This window comes from Thunnus thynnus, chromosome 5 (assembly GCF_963924715.1).
Source record: "Thunnus thynnus chromosome 5, fThuThy2.1, whole genome shotgun sequence".
NCBI classification, from domain to species: Eukaryota; Metazoa; Chordata; class Actinopteri; order Scombriformes; family Scombridae; genus Thunnus; species Thunnus thynnus.
In genome coordinates, this window is record NC_089521.1 from 2,973,185 (window position 1) to 3,001,050 (window position 27,866).

Consider the following 27,866-nt stretch of genomic DNA (forward strand, 5'->3'; position numbering starts at 1 on the left):
TATGTTTATTATTGAGGTTGTAGTGACTCCACCTGCAGGATCAGCTCTCCCAACTGAATGTACCTGACTCCACCTGCAGGTGGATCACAGACTTCCTGTCTGACAGGAAGCAGCATGTGAAACAGTGGAAGAATGTCTCCGACTCCCTGACCATCAGCACCGGTTCCAATCAAGGTCATGTCCTTTCTCCACCTCTCTTCTCCCTGTACACCAACAGGGTGTTCCACAAGTGTGGTGCAGCAAAGCAGAAGGCTCCATCCCCCATGGTGCTCCATCTTATACAATTCCATAGATCTTTTCACTGAGAATATATTTTTTCTATATTTATGATAGTTCATATTTTAATTGTAAATTGTTATTTATATATTTTATATCAACCTATCTTTCATGGTAGTGGTATTTTTCCCTTACTTTGTATAGGTACGTGTGTTTTTTCTTACCTTTTTGACTGTTATGTATCACACCAAGGCAAATTCCTTGAATGTGTAAACTTACTTGGCAATAAAGTAGGTTTTATTGCCAAATAAAACCTGCTGATCCAGTGATCCACTCGGATTCTGATTCTGATTAATAGCCAGTATGAACAGGAGGAATGATGACAGCAAGGAAAACCTCTTTCAGTGTGTCCTTTAACATGATCATCCTCTGATTTTACTCTGCTTTTATTTCTTCAACTCCCCAATTCTGACTTTCTGGCTCTGTCCCTGACATGTTCTGCTGCATGTGATCAAAATAAAATGAGAAATGTCTCATTAGTATAAGAAAAGTCAATCATTTTGAAAGTGATAGCAGGTTCTCATCATTATTATGCTACTTCTTTATTGCTTTTTCAGTGTGTGTGTGTGTGTGTGTGTGTGTGTGTGTGTGTGTGCGTGTGTGTGTGTGTGTGTTCTCAAAGTGCGCTTGCCTCTGGTAATTTGGTAATTACGACATTTCCAACAGTGCTGTGAATGCAACGTCAGTCAATCTCAGGACGATGCGTCATGACGTATAATTTCAGCGCCATTTTATGATGTTTTTAGCAGCATGGCTAGATCGGGCTAATGCACAGTAGAAACAAATGCTGTAAAGCATTTCCAAGCTGGTGCAGGAATATAAAGTTGGTTTTCTATGTAATGGCGACATGACTTCAGCTATCCTTTCCGCTTTGAATATCCTAACGAAACCTCTTGGCGGTAAGTGAGTAGTTTGACAGACTGAGGATAACAAAAGTAACAAAAGTAACAGCAAATGTACCAGTTCATAAATAATAATGAATAAATAACACTATAAGATATTATGGGTGTCAATGTGCAGCATTTTGTTTAAGTTAGCTATAACCTAACATATTTTATTATTATTGTTATTAATAATAATAATAGTAGTGCATTTTATTTAAAGAGCGCTTTTCAAGGTACTCAAAGAAGCGCTAATGGTAAAAGCGTCACGTCAAGTTGCGAAAAACTCATATTTACACGTTTTGCTTTTATTACAGTGCACTGCAATTTAACATGACAGGGAGCGTGAATAAATTATACAAGTCATTTATTTTAAATTCAGTGCTTCGTGGGTATTTATAACGCTATATGTGACGTATTGCAGCATAAATTACGTTGTAACTTATTACGAAGAAGCATAGAGTGACATTCGGCTAACAACCAAATATTAACGGTAGGGAAGTTAAGTTCAGGTTAGTAGGTTGACCATGTCAATTTCCAGTTGTAATATATGTATTTCTCAGTATGTACCACTTCAGACAGAGATGCGAAGTCAGAGACTTGGTCAGTGTTGAGAAGCTACTCGAAGCTATGAGCTTACATGCTGCAGAGCCGTAAACACATTCATTTCAGTTCATACAGTTCTTTATTCCAGCATTAGCAATCTATTCATTTGTCTGTATGCCTGATGGTGCTTGCTTGATAATAGTTTTGCAGTGTGATGCAACTTGTAAAGTCATGTACTCAACAGTACTGTTGTGAGAAAACATTGAATTTTTTGTATGTAACCCACAATGCTATATGTGTGTGTTATTGTGTGTAGAGGTGTCTGCACATGATGTTCAGTCCTCTCAGCAGGAGGCGCTCCTGGAAGCTCTGCGGGCCAACAGAGCTTCACTCCTGGAGCAGCTCCAGAGTGATGGGGGCTTTAAGGAGGTGAGGAGGCTGAGGGAGGAGGCGATGGCTGAGGCGCACTGGTTCTCTAACGACACAAAGGACACTACGTGGAGCTTTGTCCAAGAGTGTCTCCTACTGCTGCTCACGTTAGCTCGACACCTTTCTGCTGAACTTGAGCTTTTCAATCAGACCCCCGCTCCCTCTGCTCCTAAACCACGTACCCCTGAGATGGCTCCACCTTTACCTCCTGACGTCCTCAGCGTCACCCAGCAGAAGACTCTCGGAGCAGCTCTTCAGTTTGTGGTCTCTCTTGGGCTCAGTCCTTACCTGGCACCTGGAGTCGGCGTGCCACTGGGTCGCAGGTCAGCGTTTGGTGGGATGGTGGAACAACTGGTCCGTGGAGGGGCGGTGTCGGCAGTGGGACGGCGCCTTCTGACCACCGTGAATGTCTTGTTGGAGTTGGCAGAACTATCATCTCTCGCCACACTAGTGTTCACGCGGCACCTTGGGGATGTGATGGCAGCGCTGTGCCAGCTTGGCTACCAGCCACACCGGGCAGATGGATGCAGCACTGAGGAGGAGAAGGTAACACATCTACATATTGGTTTGGTCTTGCCTGTTGGACAGGTAATTTATGGGCTACATCAGTTATTACAAGCTAGTTGGTGACATTTGAAATCTGCTTTCCTGTGAAAAACAATTAGTTACAATTAGATTTAAATCCAGTAAAAGACTTCACATAAGTCCCTGTAGTTACCTAATGGTATTATTTTTGTCAAAAATCCTGGCATGCTTACGATGCAGGTAGACATTTGAAAGACTTTGTTTTTTTCTTCATGCAAACTTTTCAGATGGAGGAGCTCAGTGCTGAAGAACGTAGAACTTGCAGGGAAGCTCTCAAAAGCCTTCTGGGAAAAGTCTACCAGCCAATCGTTATCAAGGAGCTGCTCATCCTACAAGGTGGACCCAAACAGGTATGTATGTGTTTGGGAGGGATTATGGCAGAGACAGCTGGAATAAGAGGTGGTAATAGTCGGCTTTTTATTTCAGCAATATTTGAAAGGATTATATTGTGTTGTTGCTGCCTCTTGGTTACATGTTTATTTTATGGGTTCAGGGATCATCTCAGTTTAAACTGAACTCACCTGAATGACAACTGCAAAATAGGAAAAAGCATATTTACTTTTTCCATCTGACGCCCATTAATTCACCTTTTTATGCTTTCAATTGTCCAATTTACAACAATTGATCCTTTGAAAAGAGACATTTGTTAGTTAGTTCCACCTGGCTGTCAAGTGAAATTTAAGGAAATCTGAAATTAAAGCTGCATATATGGATTATTTTTCAGGCACTCGGGTGCAGCAGAACAAGCTATAAATGCAACATGTTATTGCTGAAATAATATAAACACGGCCTATTATAACCTTAAGTTAATATGGTGTACATGTTTCATAACTCTGTGGGTTTGTCACTGCGAGTGACCCCCTCTAACATAATGTAGTCCTTTTTATCCATTGTTAATATACTATAAACCTACTGATAAGTGCAGCCTTAAGCACGGAAACTCTCAATTGAATAGTGCAATAGTTTTCTGAATGTCTGAATAACTTTGCCAAAACCATAATACTGTGTGACCTTTACTGTCCCTCATTCCAGTCCAGGCCAGTTGGAAGCTCCAGTGGCTCCAGCAGCAGCAGGGCAGCTCTGGGATCAGCTCCAGCCTGGCTGAGGCGTCTGTGCGGTCAGCTGCTGTCTGAGCGTCTGATGCAGCCCAAGGGGGTCCAAGCTGTAGTCAGAGCCATCCTGGAGGGAGGTACAGGTGAGCGTGAACAAATACAATTTAACTCTATCACACTGTGTTTGCCTGTATCATATCACTTGTTTAATGTCTTGTATTTTACATTTTGAATCATTTCACAGAATTGAACTTTCATTTGATTCATCCAAATCTAACTGAAGTGGTGTTTTTGTCCTCTAGGGGGCGAGTCAGACTGGAGGAAATGTGACGGTGTGGCCAGGATCCTGGTGGCCTGCCCGCAACAGTCTGCCTCAGCAGACAGCTACTACAGACAAGTCTGTCCTCAGGTCGGATCAACACATAAACACACACGCACACACACACACACTGGAAAACACTAAACTGCAGTGCAAACAGAAAAAAGGTCTTCATCAAACACAAGGTCCGTTTCATTCAGTCGTCTAGTGTAGTTTGGGTGGATCAAACAACGCTCACAGTGTGTGTTGTTTCAGTTAAAAAAATATATAACTTTTATTCATTAAAATGACTAGACCTGTGTTGTATATTTTGTTGAGTTGTGTATTTAGATGATTCCAAATGTCTCCAACAATGTTCAAATCCAGAGAAATCTGTCATTTTAATCAAAGAAACGGCATGTTTCATTTGGTCGCCTGTGAATGGCGTCATACTCCCTTTGTGCATGTGTTATAAATTGACTTTTTATCCAGTTTTAAGCCACATTTTTACGATACACTTTTTAGATCTTGGTTGTTTTTAACTACATCTTTTAACCAGATGAAGGAATTTAGTCATCAGATGTCTGGATCTTAAGTTATCAGTGAAACAAGCTGAGCAAACGTTAGCAGCATGTTGGCTCACAGCCTCTCCGGACGTCCTGTGTCCACTAAACAGCGTGGGATAAACACTGATTTTTAACGTCAAACTGCTTTATTCAGTGTTTGACTGCAATGATAGCAATAGTGGATGTTTAACAATGAAGACAACAACTCCCATGATCCCACGCTAATTCACAATGTCATCAAACTCTGTCTTTTATTTTTGTTTTGATTGAAGACCCCTAGCAGCAGAAGATTACACATTGTGCATTTAAAAGATAATTCCAGTTCTTATAGTTTGAGTCTTATTATTATGGCTTTGGTCTGTTTGCACAGATCCTCGACCTTCTGCACTTCAAAGACAAGCTGACAGCCCAACAGTTTCAGCGTGTGGCCACCAGGGCGGTGCTCTCTGTGGTGCAGGAGAAGCCCAGCTTTGCCCAGCAGTACCTGCTCGCTCCTCTGCTCGCACCTCTCCACCGCTGCACCACTGCTTCCAGTCAGTAACACGGCCAACTTAGCACACTGTCATGTGTTTGATGTTAAATTAAAAAAAAACGGCTTAATGCAGCTTTTAAGAAGTCTATGTTGGCATTATTTTTCTTTCTTATAATACAATATAAGCATATATTTCCATTTGTTATGTTTACTCACAGTAAGTCCTTCCCAGCTCAGTTACACCTTGCATCACTTCATCATGCATCTAGTAAACACAGTGTATTAAACAGTGAGTCCAGAGATGTGCAGCCTGTGTTTATAGGGACAATGAATTTCCTCCATCAGGAGAACAGATGGTAGCTATTGCCCTGTTTGTTCTGCTAGCTATCATCACTCTATCCCAAAACCAGCAAACAGAAGAGGAGTCAGATCCCAACACAGCTGAACGCTGCTCTACATGTGTGTGTTTTCCAGATGACGCTCATTCCCTAGTTGCTGTGGAGGAGTGGGAGCTGACACGCTGTGTGGAGGACGTGTACAAGGTGAGGCAACCCAAAGGTCTCCATTGTATTCCACACTGATGTTCAATGGTAATCATCGCAAATTCCCTGGAAAAGGCCTTAATAATGTCTTACTGTATGTCAGACAAGACACTGAGAACGTTTGTGTTTTGAGTAGTACTGTATCGGTCCTAATATAAGACAACCTCCCCTTTCCCAGCAGCTGTTTTGGAAAGACTTTTTAAAGATACACCACATTTTCACACTCATCCTGTGAGAAAAAAGTTTCCCACAGATACTATTAATCCAAGGAGAAGATTGTCCTCATCCTCAAAGTCTTTTCTTTCATAAAAGCGGAATATCACATTTAAAGCAGAACATAAATCCCACATTTGTTTAGCTTGTCTATCAGCACGGAAAATCTCTTCATCATCTGTGACAGGCAGCAGTAATTTTTGGCTGCTTGACAGATAAATTTAGTCCTCAGTGTGTTTCTGCAGTAAAGACGTCGTTTTCACGCGTTCAGACACTCCTGCAGGTTACAACAGACTCACTATTAATAGACTTGGATACACTTGCTAGCCTGGAAACATTAAGGATACAAACAACCCATAATGCATCACTCTCTGTAGTAGCCGGTGGTGTGGTAGTGGTTGCTCTGATGTTGTGAACATGAAATGTTCTGGTCCTTGAATATAACATAACCCTACTTTTTCAAATGTAATTTCCACAATAAAATATGGTTGGTAATTTGAAACCATCAGCATATAAAATCATGTACCCAGGATGCCTCAGTTTCATGGAGAATAGCACATGCACTATTTATTATGAGAATCCTAAGAAATGATCTGAATAGTAACATTTAGTGGCATTTGCAAACAGATTTAAGAATCTCATTTATGTTCACTGCTCTGCATAAAGAATGAGAAAACTGTTTGCATATTGTATTCAGAGAATTATGAAAAAAAAAATCCTGGATGATATGATTGTGTTAAAAGGCTGTGAATGATAATATTGAGTTATTGTATTTGCAAACAAGATAGATGTTTGTAAGAACAAACAAAGTCAGAATTCTTATGAATAATAGTAAAAAAAAATGGATTGATGTAGATGTAAATAGTTGTTTTTGCCTCTCACTCAGTGTTGTTGGTGTCTGTGTCTCTTGTTGCTGTCAGATCTGGGTGGTGGGGAACAGTCCATCAGCTCCTCTACTCAAAGCTCTAGAGGAAGTCCTTCCTGTGATCTTCACACTCTTCTGTTTCACCAAGCAGAACGTCTCCCACCTGCGGTAATCTTTTCCTTTGTTATTAGCAGAGATTTTCATGTACACGTACTGGTCCACTCATTGAAAAAAAAATGTTAAAATGCCCGCAACTAAATAACTGTCTGCATGGATACTCTAGCTTTTAAGGCAGTCATTTGTGTTGTATCATTGCTGATACTGATTGGTCCGGACCACCGGTGGTTCGGACACAAGCGCGTAACTTGAAACCTGACCAGATAGATTCTCACATGATCTTGTGATCTCACAAGGTAAATTGATTTTCATAGCGTCCTGAAAACTGAAACTGGCACTGTGGAAAATAGTCAGCAGACATGTAAAGTACACATGGTTCAAAGATAAATCCTTGACAGTGATAAGTTATACATTAAGACACAGAAAATGAGCTGCATGTGTATGTGCTCTGTGGTCCACAGCGCCTCCTGTCAGGAGATCTTGCAGTGGTATCTGCACCACAGTGAGACATCTGCAGCCCTGCCAGCACTAAGGCACCTCTCAGGCCTGCAGGAGCAGAAGAACATGTTGGCGGCAGACTTCCACTTCACCCCGGGCAGTGATGGAGGAGCAAGGCTCAGCTGTAGAGACAGCTGCAGGTGACTGACACTCAGCTGCTTGGGACAGAAACTTACAAGTGATCTCTGTGAAAGAGCAAACAATGTATTGAATTGGGCCAATCAGCAACAGTAAAAGAGCCACCCATCATTTATCTCATCCGTCATCTGTTCTTTTTGTTTTCAGCAATGATCACTGTCCTTTCTTCATTTCTCAGTGTCCTCCCTCACTGTTCTGTTGTTGTCTCCCAGTGATGAAGATGATGCTCTGTATGAGAAGCTGTCAGGGGAGCAGTGGAGGCTGGAGTGTCTGATGCAGCTGCTGGCTGAACTCAAAGACAGCGACCTGCCTGGAGATTTCTTCCTGGATCTGCTGCAGGTAAGCAGATTTTGATTTAGTTTTAGTCTTTTGACAGAAAAACTTAACTCATTTGATTTTTGTTGTTTGTAGTTTTTTACTCTCAGTCTTTTAGCTTTTAGCCTTCTAAGCATTTTGAGGCTACACCTGTCACCATCTTGTTGTGTACAGTTTCCATGGTTACAAGTGTTGGTTGGTGTAGAAGGCAGTGTTTACTTGTTGACACACACAATGTCCACGTGACTGTGCTCTGTAATAATCCAACAGACTGACTCTCCTCAGTAATCTCTGTGTTTGAACATCTAGAGGAAGATTTTGATTGTTTACCGCTGACATTAATCCTGAAACTGACTCATTCCTTCTGAAGGCAACAGGAAAGATAACCAACTGAAAGTAACGTTAATGTTACATCCACATCCACAGCACTTGATGATGTTACATTAGCTTAGCTTTTTATAAATGTGTCTGTGCTGCCTGCATGTTTTCCTAGTTTGTCTAGCTGTTTTCTTGCTGCGTCTTGTTTCCTTGAAGCACTAACATCGGATAACATTATTGACAGAAACAGAGAGTTACTGAATACAAGATACTTCTTATTAACAGTAGAGCAACAGGTCAAACAGCTAAATCAGCTTCTCAACAAGAGGTATTATTGGCTGCTGGAGGAGACTGTTTTACTAATCAGGAGCTACAGTGTGTAATTCTACATATGTCATTAAGACTTTAAAGCCCCGTTCACACATGCAGTCTATCCCTGAAATGTTCAGGAACATTTCCTACATGAGGTCATGTGCAATGTTCCTGAAAATAATAAGAGACATCTTCTGCTGCGTACACATAAGTCTGGTCTTACTCTATCTTCTTCTTCTGTTGAGTTTTATGGCGGTAGGCATCTATAAGTGTTGCGTTACATCCGTCCATCTGCTGGACTGTCTCGTGCCCCATCTATTCCACCATTGTCATGGCATGTGTGAAAAAGCGCAGGACGGAAATGTTCCTGAATGTAGCTGCATGTGTGAATAGTGAAAATCACTAGTGGTGCCTGAAAGGTTATCTCAGTAATTTACCTCAAACTATGTGTGAAAGAGGCTTTGACATTAAAAAACAGAAATGACTCCTTTTGTCCGTCTTTCACATTATCATTTAGTTTTTTTTTTCATTGACCAAAAATGTAAAACGTTTCAAAATCATTCTCATTTTCAAAGGTTCATTTTTTATTTGTTTTAGTTTTGATTTCGTTGTGGAAAAAAAGACTGTCAAAGATTTTTTTTGTCATAGTTTTCATCGATGAAATTAACACTGAGGAGTAAAGAACAGTGAGAAAAAGTAAGCTTTGTCAACGTTCTGTTATTTCTTTACTCCTCCCACAGGAGCTGACCAGCTGGGCAGCAACAGAGGAAGAGGAGGAGGAAGAGAAGCAGGAGTTAGACGTGTCAGCCATGACGCTCCTGGAGGTGGAGCAGCAGCTGCTGGGTCGTGCTGCGAGGCGAGGCCAGAAGCTGGCTTTGCTTCAGGTGCTGGCTGTGATGGTGGAGTGTGTGGAACATACTGTGCTGCTGAGAAAAAACACGCAGGTGAGATAGAAGGAGCAGAAATGCAAAAGCCAGGTTCCTCAGCCACTGTAGTGCAAAACCAAAGTTGTCGTTTGTTTTCACAACTCTAACCAGTCACAGCCGGTCTCCATTCAGATTTGAGTGTTTGCATCAGCAGGCTACAGCTTTTAATGTTCATTCATTTCAACTTGAACTTATTGTCCATAAGAGGATTTTTTTTTTTTGGCAGCTGGGCAAAAGACAGAACACAGTCTTGAATATAAAACATGATAAATACAATGCAATTGTTGTCAACAAATACCTGCTGCCGGGTGCTGCTCTTTAGCTTCTCCCCTCTGGGTAAATACACCAACCTACTCTTACAGTCACAGGTAAAAAGAATACATACAGAACTGGATATATGCCACACCTCATTTACCCTGCAGGGGCTTGTATTCAACCCCCACTCTACACCTCCACTGCCATCAGTATCCACCACCTCTGTGTTCATCATGAAATGCTCTTGGGCCTCTAGACACTGAGACAAGGAGGTTTTAATTAGTTTTACTGTAGCTGGAACCTGCATATTTAACTATGTTTTGGTTTAATGAATACAGTAGAGACTGTCACATTAGCAGAGTTTAAGGTGTGTCTCTCAATAACAGAAATAACTGTGCTCACATAGACCCTTCCAGTGATCATTAGCAACTAGAGACAGTAGCTGTTAGAGGCCTTAAATACAATATCATTAGACCAGACACTGTGGCATCCTTTGGAATCTTAGGAAAAGCTTGGTTTTGTGACCCTTCATTTTTTTGTCAGAGCCTTGTGTCCTTTTATAAAATGTTTTTACATATATGGGCACAAATTGACACTGTCCTCTGCCTCCTGCCCAGTGGTTGCTGGGCGACTGTGAAGAGGGTTAGGGAGATAAAGAGAACGGACAGATGGATGGTTGATTGAAATTCGAGAGATAAAATTGCGTGCAATATCTATTTGGGGGCCTTTCAGCTGCTTTCAGGACCCTGTGGGTAGTTCAGCCATGATGCCACAGTTAATTTTGATATTTGAAATTCACCTATCATTATAGTGTTCTTGTTTCTGGTACCGCATACAGATCTGCTCTGTAAATCACATGTCCTTTTGCTCTTTTTGTGAGAAAAAGCAGTATGCAAAAGGGAAAAATGAATGCTTCATATTGTGTGGTTTCACTACAACACTCTCTGTTTGTGCCTAAACTGTAATCAGCATAGATAGCTACATATAACCAATCAAATCATTTCAATCATCAGTAACTGTCGGTGTGCTATCATTGGCTGACGGTGATACTGAGTCACAACACAAGAGCTACAGACTGAACTGAGCTGCAGGCCACAGCAGTCTTGATGTTAATATCTCCTTCTTTTCTACAAGCACACTTCAGCTTGTTGAACAAGTGAAACAAACATCCACCAGATAGCTAACTAGCTTACCTACAAATGTCAGCATCAGTCAGTTTAGATGCTAAATGTTTGTCTGTCCTTGGCATTGTTAGATACAGTCACCTGTGCAAGACGAAGCTGTCAATCAAGCACATACACTCGCCTGCCCACTGAGAGGAGCATTCCTGATGTATCTCCAAAAACTTCTTTCAATCATACAAACCAATACTAATGTCAATTTAAAAGCGTTTTGACTGCAAAAACACTCCAGTTGAACTTTAAAGTAAAAAAGTAAATTTAAAGTAATTACTGCGCTTGTGGAATGTCGAGACTAAAGTGACCTTTACTGGACACGTTGGCTGCTGTGACCCGTTTGTAACAGAATCAGTAGTAAAGAACAGCCTTATTTCCAGCCCATTAACACTAAAAAGACAAATGAGAATCAAGTGAGAAGCAAATGACTGCCAGAAGAACCCATGGCAATCTGTTCTACTGGCTGTAGACGGTGCACAAGCCCACACAGGAGGCACGAAGCCCAAACATTACAGAGGATTCTGGCCTGGTTGTGACTGTCTCTGTGTCCTAAATTCATGTTGTGTGGTTGTTTTGCTCAAGGATTAAACGAAATGAAACCGATGTTGTAAACTGCACTTTGTTGCCCTTTTATGTTAAAACTGCTGTCAGAAGGAATGTGACACCAGCGTCTCACCCTCTGTTAGGTGTTAGCTCGTCCTCCTGGGATCGCGTCGCTCTTTCTTCAGCATATTTTTAAAATCAGTTGTTATCCTGTGGGAGTTGTTTTAATGGAAGCAGGCCACATTGAGTCATACTGCCGCACAAAAATAGAATAGTTGCTCTGTGCAGTTGATGAGAAAAGGGTGAGAAAGGAGGAAAGTGAACATGCACGCTGGCTGGCTGGCTGGCTGTAATTGTAGGGCCCACAAACATTCCCTCACAGATTAAGAAACGTCTCTGATAAAACTGGCCTTACTTCATGGATAAGCTCTTATTTTTAGCTGTTTTACCTTTGGATGTCTTTATAAGGGTTTAATGTTTTCTGGGAAAAGGTTTGAACAAGTGTCAGACTTAACTACTATTACATTTAGCTCTAGCATAATATTTATTAATTATAGTCCATTTACAATCTCCCTCCGAGAGGTTTAACTTCTATATTTGGACCCTTTGTTTCTCTTTCTGTGAATTATTTGTATCCATGTTTCTGTTTTCCTCCAGGTGGTGGACTTCATGGTGTCCCTGCTTCAGAGGGCCTATGTAGGTCTGGATCAGGCCTCTGGTCCCAGTCTTGGAAACCCAGTAGAGAGCCAGACGCTGAGTATGGGGATGGGCCTGGTGGCTACTCTGCTCTCTGGACCTCAGGTAGTCACTGCTGAAAACTACATCTACTACTTTATACATGTAGTGGATCTTCTTCGTGAAACTGTCGGCTCATTTTTATTTGATGTAATACATTTAATACATACAGTGATATCATACATCACTGCAGCATGGCTAGAGGTCAGTTAATTGTCTGTTGCGGTTAAAGAGCTCCAGTGCAGCTGACGGTCGTGTCTTTTCTGACCTCCAGTGTTTAAACATGTCACTTTGTTGCAGTGGTGATAAAAGTGCACAGGGTGTGTCAGTACATCACTGTTGGGTGTGGTTAGAGGTGCAACAGGACACATTTCTTGCCTCATTTGATTCCACAGACTTGAAACTTTCAACCACAGAGGGCAGTAAAGCCTGCTGCTCTGTCTGCTGTTAAAGGGGATCTCCATTGATTTTACACATAAAAGTGTGTTTACAGGTGTTGTGGATTTGTGGATGTTGTCATCTCATCTCTAGCAGCTCCAGGCTACATTAGCCGCTACTATTATAACACACCCGAATCTCTGAGCAAACTGTCAGCGGTCAAGTTGCATTGTTTTTTTGTTTTTTTTTTTACTGTCAATCATGGGTCCAACAGTGTTTTAAGAGGGTAATGCTAGATTGGGTTGAGTACTCTTAAGTTACTCTGTAAATGACAACTCAGCTGCTTCCCTTATAAGGTCTGCACTCTTCATATTTTAACACACAAAGACATCTATGGTCAGCAGTCAGGTGTCCATATGAACAGAGAAAGAGGTTTTCCTCACTGTAATCATTCCTCCTGTTCATACTGGCTGTTAAAAGATCCTTCAAATGTGCTTTCAATGGAGGCCAAAATCCACAGTGTGTCCACACAGTCATTTAGGACAAAAATGTATTTAAAAGTTGATGTGAAGCTTATATGAGGCTTCATCAGTCTGAGTTAGTCATATCAAGTGGATATCTGACACATTTACAGTCTTTTTAGCATCAAATTCTCTCTTTGTGTTTCCTCAGACAGTGTTTCCCTGTTGAGCTGTGGTGGAAGTATAGTAACAAAAAGAGGGACTTTGGCACTAAAAAGATTGTAACGTTGAAAGATATCTACTTGATTTGACTAATTTGGATGCTGAAGCTTCATATTAGCTTCAGATAAACTTTTAAATACAGTTTTGCACAGAAGGAGGACTGTGGATTTTGTCTCCCATCACTTACATTTTAAGTGCATTATGAAGAGATCCTCTAATGGTCAGTATGAGCAGGAGGAATGATTATGGCATGAAAAACCTATTTCAGTGTCCATTTGGGTATTTGGATTGTTTTAAGACAAACTTGAAAAATTGTGGACACGTCCTTTAAAGAGAAAGACCTATTTAAAAAACGAAGAAACATTAAAAAAAAGAAAAGAAAAGGGTCAGGAGATCTGTCAGACTGCAGATACAAAGAGATGATATAATCCAACATAGAAACCAATAATCTTAGAAGATGAGTGTTATATTTAATAAAAATGTTAGAATCCTCTGAGGGAAGCCTTGTTCTCTCCTAATAAAACCTCTCTTCCTTTTTTGAAATTTTCAGCTCACTGCAGAGGACTACTCTTCTATGTCGAGGCTGCTGTCACCACTGGAGACATTATCTCAGAAGCACCCTGAGGTGGTTGTCCAGGAACTGGCCTCAAACCTCAGAGCTGTTATTGCCACCCACGGTGCCTACCGGCCTGAAAACCTCACTGCCGCCACTGCTCCAAGCTCCAAAGACTCTGAGACAAAACCAAAGAACAACAGTGTGCCTTTAAAGAAAAAGAAAAAGACACAAACTGAAGGAAACGCCTCACAGACTAGTCCTCACTCTCCTCCCCTGGACACTAACACTCCCAGCAGCACTCACACCAGACACCCAGTGTCCTCTGGAGGGTCTGCAGCAGGAACAAGACCAAAAGGTGAAGGAAGGAGCTCTGGCAGCAGTGACACTTCCCCTCCTACCAAGACCTTTTCTGATTGGCTGCTAGAGGCATGTGACCCAGACGTGCCAACTAGAGCGTTTGCCCTGAGGGCCCTGACCCGGATGGTGCAAAACGGAGACCCAGAGGCTGTCCAGGCCCAGGAGAAGGTCCTCATCGTAAGTTGCTTGGTCACTTACTTCAACTTTTTTTGCCCTTGTTTAAGCATTTAGTCAGTAAAGATGCTCTGATATTATTCTTTTTCTGTGCACTTGAAAACTTGGTTGGTAAAAAAAAAAAGGTAAAGGTATGGTAAAGAAAACAGAAATATAATGAGGTAGCTTACCCAGATGTGATACCCTGATACTGTTCTTGATATTTTTCCCCATTTCAGCTCCTAGTAAGTCAAAAATCTGAATAAACATGTCAGCTAAACAAGTATTAAAATTATAACACTATTGTGTATGTGCTCAGTGGTACAAGGTTTGGTCCTATTCAATACCTCCTCATTACCAGTGGGTATCAACAGCCTCTATGGCCCTGATAGATGCTCCTTCTATGGGCATCCTGTTTTCTCTTCTGTGCACCAGATCCTGGAGAGGACTGGACCAGTAGAGCTCTGGTCAGGTGTGTTTGTGTGTGCATTCAATGCAAATGTAGGCTGTAGTCTTTGTTTCAGAATTCTGCACCAGAGCTATTTTTATGGTATAACAACATGCAATGAGTTCAGAAGAAAATGCTGAGTTGTGTGTCAAAAATCAGATTTCAGAACAAGGTGGGTCATTCATTACATTAATAGAGAAACATTTTCAGCCATCATTAGGGTGTCTTTTTTATTGATGAATATAGCCATCAGTGGTATACAGACATCTTCACATAACAAGACTGTTGCTTAGTAAATACGCAAACATTAATTAGGAGTGCACATTTTTCATTATTAATTCAATTGATGGTTGGTAATCATTTTTTTGAAAAACCTAATACTCTGTAGGTATTAAAGAAAGTTCCATTATGGTGTACCAGTAAAACTGACACGCCCCTCCAGCCAGCTGAGACAAAAAGGAGCTTTTCTGATATTTCCCCAAAGACCTTTTTTCTTCCTTTTGATAATAAGACTATTAAAAACTATTAGAGATGACTAAATTGGATTTCAGTTGGACTTTAAATATTTAATTGGGTCCAAGGTCATCTTGCAAAAACGCAGTATTTACATTGAGTTATGGGAAAAAGTCGGACCGGGTCCAAGCAGCCATTCGAGGTGCTGTGTGGAGATGCTTCCAGACTGACTGCTCGGACAAAACAGCAGCAGCATGTATGTGTGCGTGAGGAAGCTGTAACTGTAGGTGGAGGTATTGTCTGTGTCTCCTGAGCAAATAATAAATGAGGCAGTTGAACCTCTTCCCCGGTGAGTCAGAGGGGACAATGGCTGTCTCTAGGGACTTGTTAAGGTGGGATGGGCAAGAAAGGATAACAGCTCATTTAATATTCTCTGTAATGAGAAGCCCCCCACTGTGTGCACCTTAGATAACCATCCACCCCCATACTGGCACAGCAGTAGATATTGATTTTTCTTTCTTTTGTGTCATATTTTGGGTGGGTTCTCTCGTATGGTACAACCCAAGGACCCCTTACAGTACCTGGGGGTAATGTTTGGATTATTCCCTTTGATAGTTTGTCTTACAGTTTTAATGTATTCAGTGTTGTGCCAGTATTGATCCTCTTTGGTAATATCAGCAGGGAAACTCATGCTGGTGAAATGTTTGAAGTTTTTCTCTCAGAAATGGCAGAATATTCCCAGTAAGGTACAACTGAGGCTCATATATAAATATACACCAGTGTATGTGGTGATTAATCAAGCAGATTGTATGTCTCCTCCAGCTCTTCTTAGAAAACCTGGAGCATGAAGACTCATTCATCTACCTGTCAGCGATTCAAGGTAATATGATGGAGCAGCTTGGCCAAATGTGATGCTAACATTGATTTTTGTGATTATCCATCTACAGATATGGTCTGTTTTTATTCACTGGTAATATTAACAGCCTAGCTGGAACAGTTGTCAGTATCTCTTGAAGGTAGATGGACTGAGTGTGTACTGTTTGTAGGACTGGCTGCACTGGCTGATTCCTACCCTGAGAGGATCCTTGAGAGGCTCCTAAAAGACTTCCAACATGGTCCCTCACTCCCTACATCCAACAAGGACCACTCCCTGGAGACCCGCCTTAAAATGGGTGAAGTCCTGATGAGGGCGAGCAGGGCTATGGGTGAGCACGTTCATGTTTGTATGACTGCATTTCACTTGATACCTATTTCCTGACTGCTAAGAAGGTATAGACTCATAGTTTTGTGCTGGCACTGTTTCTTGGTGAACAACAGTGACTGTGCAGCACAGTGATTTTCTTAAGTTTGGTACCATTGTGTCTGTATAGAAACCAAAACCAAAACCCATGCTCACTGACAGTATCTGGCAACCTGCGCTATAGCAGGAGATGCTGCACCAATGTTCTGGCTGAATAGATAAACTGTTTTTCAAATAATTACAGCATGTAACTCCAACCAAAAATCACAGATTAGCACCCACCGACAGTCACATTGTAACCCAGTAACTACTCCCACATTGCAACTCTGTACGGTCTGTATTGAGTTAAAGCTGCACTGGTCAATATTTTTTTGTGAACAATAGATTAAATAACTACATCTAATGTGAAAGGTGTTGCTGATAGTGACAAATCCACAGAGAATTATCACCAAGTCTGCAGTTCCCCTCAGCTTTCAAGAGCTTTTTAGCATCTGTCAGCTCATTGTTTTGGTTTTAAAGCTCACAAATTGACTGTTTTGTTCACTTTCATCTCTCTCATCAATCTGGTTTCCAGCTAGAGCAGGCTGCTATTTTCAGCAAAAAAGCTCTGATAAATCCACTGTATACTATCTGCTCCATCCCAGACAGCAGACAGACAAAGTTAGTGTCTAGCTGGTGAACAAAGTGGAGCATTTAGCTGCGAGAGTTGGTGGAGACCAAAACAGAGCTAAAACAAGAGTGAATATTGGGATTACATTAATCAGGTGGACACAAACCCAACTTCAAATGAATGTTAATTTTGCTCTATTTCTGGATGTGTAAATAGGCAACTGTTTGCCAACACATTTTTATGTCATTATTGTGTTTTCAGCTTGTTGTGCTGCCCCCAAGTGGCCAAAAAAACAATTAATACAGCTTTAAGAATATACAGTGAGTGACCGTACACCCCGTGCCTACCTTTAAACACGCAACATGTTTAGTGATGTTTGTGAGATAAATGAAATCTTGTTTGATGAATCTGTAGCTGAGGCAGACCTATGAGTCTATTTGGAGGGTTGACAGAGAGAATAAAAAATGTTTAAAAAGCTTTTATGTGCTCAAAAGAACATAGTAATTTGACTTTAAACATTGAAGGAATGATAATATGCCTTTTAATGTATGTGTCCATGTTTGTTTACATGCATGTTGCTGTATGTGCATGTTGCGGACAGCTATCGGCATGTAATCACCACACCACAAAAACCACAGTGCAGTCTTGTTTTGCTTGCAGATCTGTGTTCAGAAGGGACCCTGTGTATCAGAACCTTTCCCTGATAGAAAACCCTGTTCTGTTCTGTTTTTTTTTTTTTTTTCTTCACTGCTTTTATCTGCCAGATTGCCATCGTACCACTTCCCTGGGACAATCGGGGGGTTTATATCTTTGCAGAGAGATTGGATAGAGCTTCAGTTTGCTGCACAGACATCCAGAGAGCCTCTGTGTTTGTCTTGAACCCCCGGAGTGGCCAAGATTTGCCTTTTGCCAGGCTGTCATTTGTAAATAAGAAGGTTTTCTTAATTGACTGGCCTGGTTGAGTAAATGTTGAATACATGAATGTTTGGCTCAGCTTTGGTTTTCTCCTGGTTGCTGGCTTATTGCACTTGCAGAGAAGCACTTGCAGAGCACCATGAGCTCTGATGAAGAACGTTACAGCAAATTATTTCTCAAAGATGTAGAGTTTATTTATATGTAGGGATGGGACGTACTGAATAAACTAAATACAGTTCAGCAAATTTAGTAGCAGCTGAGGGAGTGTTGCATCTGTTTACTCAGGTGTATTTGTGTGTGTGTATGTTAATCAACGCAGGCTGATAAACCTGCTGACTCACACTCACTCAGACACAGCGATTCTCTTTCATTAGATCTATTAGAGCCGTGACAGTCTATTGAGACGCTCTGTGTGTGTGTTGTTGGTTTGAATCTTGTGATTCTGAGAGAGTGCTTGGCAGTCTGAAAGCGTAATGTAGGACAAGTACTGTTTCTGGATCAGGCCAATATAACCAGCTGTAACCTACACACACACACACACATACACACACACAGACAGACACGGGTCAAGCAGGTCTTACTACTACTAGCCAGTCAGCTGGTTGTCTCCTCTCCATGGAGGCTGTTGGCGTCTCTCCCCTGCTGCTTGGCAGGAGCAGCTGTAGTCAGCTCTGTTCTTTGTATGCCTGCCGATGTAACAGTCAACCACAAACGCAGCTTGTTAAACCGAGCATGACTACACTGTAAACAACAACTTTGGCCTTCATTTCTCTTTATACTAACTTATCACTCACCTCACTTCTACAGTAATCACCTTGTCTCTTTTGTTTTTTTTTTGTCTTAGTATTTTGGCACGTTACTGAGCTGATCTGCAACTTTAGCTACGTGTTGTACACGTGTCTTGCTTTCTTTGGGAGCGCTGGTCGTGCACATCCTCAGAAATTAACGCTATGCGTCTGCGAGATGCAATTTAGCTCATGACTGGTGGGGGCAGTATCAGACAGGCAGAAAGTTTTGGAGAGAAACTCAAAGAGATCATCCGCTGCTGCCTGCATTTATATGATGTCTCCATGCCGCTCCACAGTCATAAATATGCATGTCAGAATAGCTGGCGTCAGATTGCTATGACGGCGCTGCTTGCACTTTTTGTCCTGTGATCGCAACATTAATAATATAGTAACCTCCTCGAGTGCCACCATGGTTTCTGTTTACATTGTGCAAAAGTGGAAGGATGAGTAGACCCTGATCTGCCCTCTACTGGATATACGTTTCAGTCCTCCAGGTATACACAAAGTATGTGACGTTGCAGCGTACAAGTTGGTAAAGAGCAAGTATGTCAGCGGCACAACTGATTTAATGTGTTTTTCCTTATGGATCTGTAGGTTGAGGCTAATTTCTATTTTGCAGTTACCAAAGATGAATATGATCCCAGTCCACATTTTTTGTTCTCTCATGTTAACCAGTTTCCAAGTTAGAGCTGCAGTATAAAGGCTACTTCTCATAAAGACTCTTACATGCAGGGCTTCCTATAGTATATTATATTAAAGGCAGAGTGCTTAACCTGACATAAAGACGGTCTCCACTAACATTAGAATAAATGATTACACTTTTATGAAATGCCACATACTTAATGAAAGTCAATTGATCATGCCATTATATAGTAATGGCATGGATAACATAATGAGATGTGTTGGGCTCTTCCTGATTCAGCCTGTATGAAAATGATTGATATCAGGATAATGTCAGGACAAAAATCATCAAATAGCCCATTCAGTCATATTCAGGTGGAGGTGAGTTGAAGTTAATTTTAAAATCACCAGCTGGACACATTTTACTCAGAATGCTCTGCATCAAATTGAAGTAAGTCAGATATTGACTAGCTTGTATTTTAATGTCAACATGTCATGCGGTTTGCATCAGTGACTCTGATAAGAAAGTTATTTTAAGGAATAGTTGGGAAATACGCTCATTTGCTTTCTTGCTGAGAGTCAGATGAATGGAAAAAGACACAGTCATGTCTGTAAATAGAAGCCAGCAGTCAGTTAGCCTAACTTAGCATAAAGACATGTAGCCTGACTCCCATCTAAAGGTAACAAAGTCTGCTTACCAGTACCTCTAAAGCTTATTAATGATCACATCATATCTTGTTTGTTAAATCCATACAAAAACGGAAGTGTAAAAAGTAAAAGCTGGGCTTTTATGTGAATTTATGTGCTGAACTATGTCCAGGGTGGAAGCAGTAAACTCATGAAGTCTCTGCTTGTTGCCTGGCAACTACCTTTATCATACAGGCATGAGAGTGGTATCAGTCTTCTCCTCTAACAGCAAGAAAGAGAATAAGCTTTTGTATGTTTCTGGTTATATTTATTTTTGGATTTAACCTAAAGATTCTTCATAGTTCTAGTAGTGGATGTTGTTTGGCGTTACAGACTTCAGGCCTGACAACACATGCATCTTTTTAAAACAGCAAAATGAGACTAAACCTGAGATTTGATTAGTTACAGCTTAATAAAACATTAAATACTGATCGTTGTGAAACATTCTTTTGGTGTTGCCCACAGATGAGCACTGATATGTCCATAGCCTACATGAATTATGGCTGTTGTAGTTTTTCTTAGCCATGTACAGTAGTGCTGCGAATTGACTATGCATAGTGGTGATGCATAGCTATGACGTTGTTGAATTAAAACATTTACGGAGGGGAATTAAACCATCCTGATGAAATGAATAAAATAAAATGAATTTTATGTGACAGATAATGATTTACACACTGTTACATACAACACAGTCATTGTGTTTCTTTTTCCTAATAACAGACAGTTGACTTCATGAACAAAAATCATAAATTCTAGCGTTGTATTTTCACTTTCACATGTTTTACTGTTCGTCAACACTGAATGTAATGTACTTGAGGCCACGCCCACTGTGAGCATGTGACCACACCCATCCCCAACTCCCCTGTCCCGAATTTCACCCATTCTCATCTGGTCACCCTAATTGTATCTGATAGATAATTTACTCTATATGTTAGCACTGTGAATGCATCTTAGACACACACCCTGAGAATTAACCTCATCTTCCTCTCCTCTCCTCCTCCAGGGGAGCTGGCACCCCACCTCGGTCGTCCCCTGCTGGCCGTCTTCCTGCAAGGAACAAGAGACCTGGACCAAAGCGTCCGGGCCAGCAGTCTGTCCAACCTGGGGGAGCTCTGTCAGAGACTGGACTACGCACTGGGGCCGCTGGCACAAGAGGTGAGAGTGAGCTCACTGACATGAACCCTCTATGATCCTCCTGGAGGATCTGGGTCTTTGCAACAGTAAAAGACAGTTATCCATCAAAATCATACATCATGACAACTCAAATGTAGTTCTAGTAAACGCCTTAATCTCTGTTATAGATCTGCTATATGCAGATGCATTACACTGGTTACTTACTAAAACCAAAGACAAAGACATCAGAAAAATAGTTTTAAAAATTGACAAAAATATTCAATTTGTCCATTTTGTTTCCTTTGATAAGTGGCTTTGGTGTAAATGTAATAATGCACTGTATAGTGTACTCTAATAAGAAAATAACAGATTTTGCAGAGGGCATTCTTCACCACCTCATCTTTTATTGACTACCTCATCATGCATTAGTACTTTCTGATCAAATATAGCAAAGAATACAGAATAAAAATTACACTGTGAGACAAATCTAATGTACAGAGACCTTGTGTGTGTGTGTGTGTGTGTGTGTGTGAGAGAGCTGCTCAAACATGAATACACGCCTGCTCACTTTGATCAGAGTCTGAGTGGACAGAAACTCAATCCACATTTACATGTGTAGGTCCCAGGTTGCCGCAGTGGTCAGAGGCTTAAATAAAGATGCTGCCATGTATGTGTTTTTTTTTTTTTTTTTTTTTTTTTGAGGGGGGGGGGTGCCATAGCCTGCTGGCATGAATAAGCAGCACTGTCAGCTTAATGAACAGGGATGCTTATTCATGAACCTGTCCACTTTTACTTTTTTACCCTGACTCTGTTTGTGTGTGTGTGTGTGTGTGTGTGTGTGTGTGTGTGTGTGTGTGTGTGTGTGTGTGTGTGTGTGTGTGTGTGTGTGTAAAAAGAGATGAAGGGCCCCTGACAGTTTAAATGTCTGACCAATACGTCAATCGATCGTGTTAAGTTTTGGGACTGACCTCAGCAGTGTAAGCCTGTAGCTGACTCAGAGTCTTTGTGACAGCCATGTGTCATGTAAAACACAGCACAGTCCCAGATGTTATCAACACTGTAAACGACTGTGGTATTGAAGTACCCATGTGTGTGTGTGTGTGTTGTGCAGCTGAGCTCCTGTCTGACTGCTCTGATAAAGACAGAGAAGGAGGCAGAGGTGAGGAGAGCTGCCGTCCACGTTATTGCCCTGCTGCTCCGAGGCCTCAGCGACAAAACCACCCAGGTACATACACACACACACACACACACACACACACACACACACACAACCTAGTATGCAGGACACTCATACACTCTTGTGCACTATTTTACATCAAAGCACACAGTCCATTTTTACACCCAAGCACACATATGGTGTATTCTCTGAACATGTTTTTCTGTGGTAGAAAAATCTGTCTGCAGACGAAGCATTCAAAGCAGGTTGAAGCCCTGACTTTTGACTTGCAGGGAGCATTTCTACATATGTTAACCTCAAGTCTTGGAACTCTGACAATGTTTAACATAGATAACCAACATCATAACAGTATATAAATAACATAAAATCACAAAAAGCATGATATAGAGTTTAAATGATACCGAAATTAACCAAATCATATCATCATCATTGCTGACAATTTACTGTGAGGTGTTTAGGGTCGCATTGCAGTATAAGGCAATTTTAGTGGCGTCAATTACATTGATGCTGAAACCTCAGGAACACTCACTTCCTCATGAACAGGTGACATTCATCAGGCTGACGTAAGTGATTTATGACGAATTTGTGCAGTTAAGAGAGTTTGTTGAATCTGACTTTGAACACTCATACCAGCAAACCTCACAGATAAAATACAAAAATGTTCTTACATGAAGCCCATAGTGTCAGTAAGTTTCCCTTTGACCTTCAGGTAAAACTGAATTAATCACCCAGTAAGTATTGTGTTTGTTCTCCCTGCTGACTTTACATAGCACCACCACTTATTTCCTGTTCAACAACAGGAAATAAGTGTTTTGTCACTGGTAATATTCCATCAGAACACAGAGGGATAAATGATGCTTTCAGGTAGCTGCAAAGACTCCAGGAATGGAAGGTTGTATGCTGAAAAGTAAATATTGGGGATAAAACCTTTGAAAACTGTAGAGTGATTTCATCCTTTTCTTTACTTCTCTCGTATGAATATTAGTAAAATGCTCTTCAGTTTTTATTATGATTTTTGTCAGTGAAGAAACAAGTGTATTTCTTTGTTTTTGGCTTTCTGATGAAATAAAATATATGTTCAATATTTGCTTCTACGTAAAAACTTCTCAAACTTGTTCTGAAGAGCCATCAGCTTTTATAAACTTTACTTTAACTGTGATCTTCCATAACCTCTTGAATCTACTGTGTACTTCGGGTGATTGAGACCAATTTAAGGTCGGAGCAGGTGTGTGGATATGTGTATGTGTATTCACTGCCATTGTGTCAACATCTACACAGGGGCCAAAAGTTCAGAGTCATGAGTGAGGACTCTTCAGTGTTACCATGTGAACCATCGTTTAAGAATGTCTCCTGTCAGATGGAATAGTTTAAGACAGTCCAATATAATTTAGAAACTACCCACAGAAATTACCCACAAACCGGGTAATTGTTTATGCAAAGTGAATCCATATTGTCTTGTTCTTCTTGGGCTGGTTGAATAATGTGGTTCAGGGTGTGTTTTTGAGAGTGAGAGACTGTTCTTACAAAGCATGACAGATCCTGTAATCTAGTCTCAGTTTCCCTGTGGTCTTCACTGGGATTATAGACTGAATGTTAGCTTCTCACAGAGCACAGGAAGGACACTCACTCCAAACACCATGTTTTAGAGTCACACCAGTTCTCTGTCTTTATCACTGTTTCACATTCCTCAGTTTTAACAGTCAGTTTTAACTTATTATAAATATTATTTTAATAAAATCCCAGTTTCTATTTTTCAGTTTTGTTAATTGAATTTTGTTGTAGTCACCCCTTGACAACTGCAGGAGTACTTCCAGTTGGGAATAAGGGTACAACACTAACCCTGCTGGTATATCTATTCACAACACTATAAGGCACTCAAAGCAAATGCACTCAACAAATGGAAGACGTGTCAAAAAGTAAATTATCAGTTAAATAAATATGTAAAATTAGAAAGAACAAAACATTGATGCATCAAATTGTATTATCAGGTGAAATCCTTGCAACCACCACTCAGTGGGTTGAAAGACTTCTGCAGTGCACTTTTATAATCGAATTCTTTTGTAATCTAATTGAGTCATCAAACTAAAAACAAGACATTTTTTCCAAGTTCCCTGGTGACATTCAAAATGCAAAATAGATGCTTGGTTGGGCCGTCACTTAAAGCAGCTCAGTCTGCTTTCACTCTGACACGTTTCAGTCTTCTTGCAGTCTTAGCTTAAGACCCAGTTAAAAAGATCTCACCAGTTACAAGTCTCACCATGGGACCAACACAGGCTTTGGTTACATACTATTTAACAGAATAAATGTATAGTTTTTTTGTCTTTTTATGGGATTTATGGATGAAAATAAACATCAACCTTATCCTTTCAATTGCATCGCATGCAAGCTGCTAAATTCACATTTAGGTCATCCTGGAACAAAATTTGGTGAAAACAGTCTCTCATCTTTAGACCCAGTCTGATTAAAACCTACCAGCAGCATCAAAAACAGTAAATAAATGTATTCTTCCTCATGTGGTAGCCCAGTGGAAACACACCCACATGAGAGCTGATGGCCGCTGGCTCAGGTGTGATACAGCTCTTGAGCCTCTGCCACGACTCCAGTCAGCTGTCCAGCTGCTATTCCCAGGCCAGGTCCTGTCATTATGCGAACAGCTGGACCTTACCAGCTGTACAGGGCTAATAATACACAGAGTGACATGAGAACAGACAGGGAGACAGACCCTGGCAGACGACAGCACAAAGGTTAGGCCAAAGTGGAGAAGAGCAGGCCGGGTGAAGGGCTGTGGGTGGTGGAGGATACGGTGACCCTGATAGCTCAGCGCACTCCAACTTTAAAAAATACATGCAAATACACTGAAACAAATGAGGGAAAACATAGTCATCAATTTGACAACACATGCAAAGCATTTAGAAAAAATGTTACAAAGTGAGAAAACATAACCAAATGCAGAAAACACAACCACATGCAGAAACGCACTGCAGATATAGAAAACACACTGCAAGTTTATAAAACACAACAAAATACAGAAAAACACTGCAATTACAGAAAAACACTGCAATTACAGAAAAACACTGCAAATGCAGAACACACTGCAAATGGAAAACAAATCTAAATACTGAAATGCACTGGAAATATAGAAACACCGCAAATATAGGAAACAACCAAATACAGAAACATACTACAATTATGGAAACGCATGTGCATATGTTTTCTAACATTGTGTCTACACTGAAAGTGTCTCAACCATGTTTTTCAGTTGTCCATGACACACACGTACGCTGTTACTAAATAAAGTTAATCAATACAGCTGTCTGTATAGCCTGCGTACCTGCTCGTGTGTCACGCATGCTATATGTGCATAACTGCAACCCAAAGCATATTTCTTGGCTTCACGTCTATTTTCCTCGCACATAACTACAGTCATTGTGTATTGACCTAAGCTCAACACTGTACCTGAATGCCTCCTGTGTAGACACACAGACAGAGCACTCACTGCTGCTGCTCTGCTAAACGTGCTGCTCACGCTACGCTTTTTGTGTAGACACAGCGTAAGTTGCAGGGCATTGAGCTACCAGGGCCACTGCAGGAGATGTTGAGCGTTGTGAATTTCTTTAACGAAAACTATGACAACATATGTTCCTCAACTACCTTTTTTTTCCGTGACTAAGACGAGACAATCACGAGCTAGCACCAACGTCATTAAACACTAACTGTGATTATATCAATATGCAATATTGTTGACGAAAAAAAACAAGACTAAAATGTAGTTTAAAAAAAAAACTTAGAAAATCTCTTTTTATTTTCGTTGACAAAAACGAGGAGACAAAATATGACTTATGGGAGGCGTAGCCTGAGCAGCACGTTAGCAGAGCAGCAGCAGCGACTGCTCCGTCTGTGTGTCTACACTGGAGGAGTTCAGGTGCAGTGTTGAGTTTAGTCTCAGTCACTCATGTCTGGAAGGGCTGTAGTTGCACATAAAATGTAGAGAAAAAGACTTCAGGTCACGTTTACGTGTATATAGTGTGAGTAAAATGTGAGCCATTACACAGCCTGTGTAGACAGCTATGATTAAAATAGCAGTGTATAACGTTACCTTTCCTTATCATGGTTGTTGTTATTCTAGCAAACCTTGCTTTGTTTAACCTTTAATATTGATGCCATGTGAACTAGCTTGCTAGACAGCAATTTTGTTAACCTTATGTCATTATTATGGGGCACAATTTTTTTTTCTTTTCTTGTTAACACTGACCTCAGATCTATTTGTTTTATTTTTTTAATGCAAGCAGATTGCATTTGGTGTGTGCACAGTATCCTTTTCAATTTTATTAGGCTAACTACTTTTATTTCCATTGTTCAGTACAGAAAGTTTGTCATGTACTTTGGGCATCCAAAAAATTGGTTTCAAAACGTTTTATTGTCTGTACAGCTCTCATTGTTTTAAAGTATTGGGCCCCAGTTGTTGAATCGTGTTTGTTCAAAAGAAATATGCAAATCAGAACGTTACATGTCTGGATCCATCCATCAGACCAGATACTTTATGCAATGCTGCATTCTTAATCATTCAACCTGTATTTTTCATCAGATAATGATAAGATACAATCTTATGTGAAATAAATTTGACTTCAATAAATTGACAAATAATTCTTGGTTTTGGCTTGACTAGATTGACTAAAATGGTCAATATAATCTGATGGCTAAAAAAGACTAATGCCCAGACTTTTAGTCAACTAAAACTTGACTTAAAAAAACAGGATGAGGTTGACCAAATATGATAAAAACTAACTTGGACATTTGACACAGGAAGAAACAGACTAAATTAAAAAAAAAAAAAAAAAAAAATAGCTGACAAAATTAACACTAGTGTTGAGGTGGCTGAGAAGAAGGGGAGATGGGGATTCCATTGTTTTTTTTTAAAAGTCTAATAAACATTTGTGTTTAGAGGTGGGATTTTGAGAATAGCACTGACTAACTGTCACTAGATCTATCTTTAAGTTAGGCAGGAGTTATGGGATATACTTTAGAATGTCTGTGAGAGGTCATTTTTTCATGTCTCTTCTTCATATTTGGCTTCAAATTATTACCCAGACTATCCATTGTCAACATCCACCCCAGTCTACAGACCAGTCTAAAGTGTCATTTCAGCAGTGTAACCTCTGTGTCTCCCTTGTGACTTCTCCAGGTTCTCAGTGATGTTTTGTTGGATCTGTACCGAGCACTAAAGTGGGTGGTTCGCTCGGACCCGGATGAAGTCACAGTGCTCCATGCTCAGCTGGCTCTGGAGGAGCTTGATGACGTCATGAGGAGGTTCATCTTTCCCAAACAAAAGCTGGAGAAGAAGATTGTTGTCCTGCCATAGAACTCAAATTTTATTTCTGTGCGGTCTTCATAACCCCTACATGATTTGGACTTTATTTTTATGTACTAATGGGCAGTACTGGTTCTGCCTCCATGTGAAGTGGACTCTGTGTTGTCCTCAGAACAACAGACCAAAAGCCATCAAAGTCTTTTTTTGAAGACCCTACACCATCATGTTCTATTGTACAACTGACAGTCCACTGCTAAAATAAAGTTTCAATAAACACATATTCTCCTGAAATATTATTATAGAATTTGTCCAATATGTAGGC

General features: G+C 40.6%; 1 protein-coding gene across 1 annotated transcript; it reads left to right on the forward strand.

Annotated features, from left to right (window-relative positions):
• Nucleotides 1-996: 996 nt before the first annotated feature.
• On the forward strand, nt 997-27,822 carry tango6 (transport and golgi organization 6 homolog (Drosophila)). The gene is made up of 18 exons (XM_067588721.1): nt 997-1,175; nt 2,020-2,678; nt 2,945-3,067; nt 3,750-3,912; nt 4,072-4,178; nt 5,004-5,166; nt 5,580-5,647; nt 6,781-6,893; nt 7,304-7,480; nt 7,691-7,817; nt 9,164-9,367; nt 11,980-12,123; nt 13,669-14,208; nt 15,908-15,965; nt 16,132-16,290; nt 20,950-21,101; nt 22,171-22,284; nt 27,419-27,822. The coding sequence occupies exons 1-18, from the start codon at nt 1,124-1,126 to the stop codon at nt 27,593-27,595; spliced, it is 3,300 nt and encodes a 1,099-aa protein (XP_067444822.1). The 5' UTR covers nt 997-1,123; the 3' UTR covers nt 27,596-27,822.
• Nucleotides 27,823-27,866: the final 44 nt, after the last annotated feature.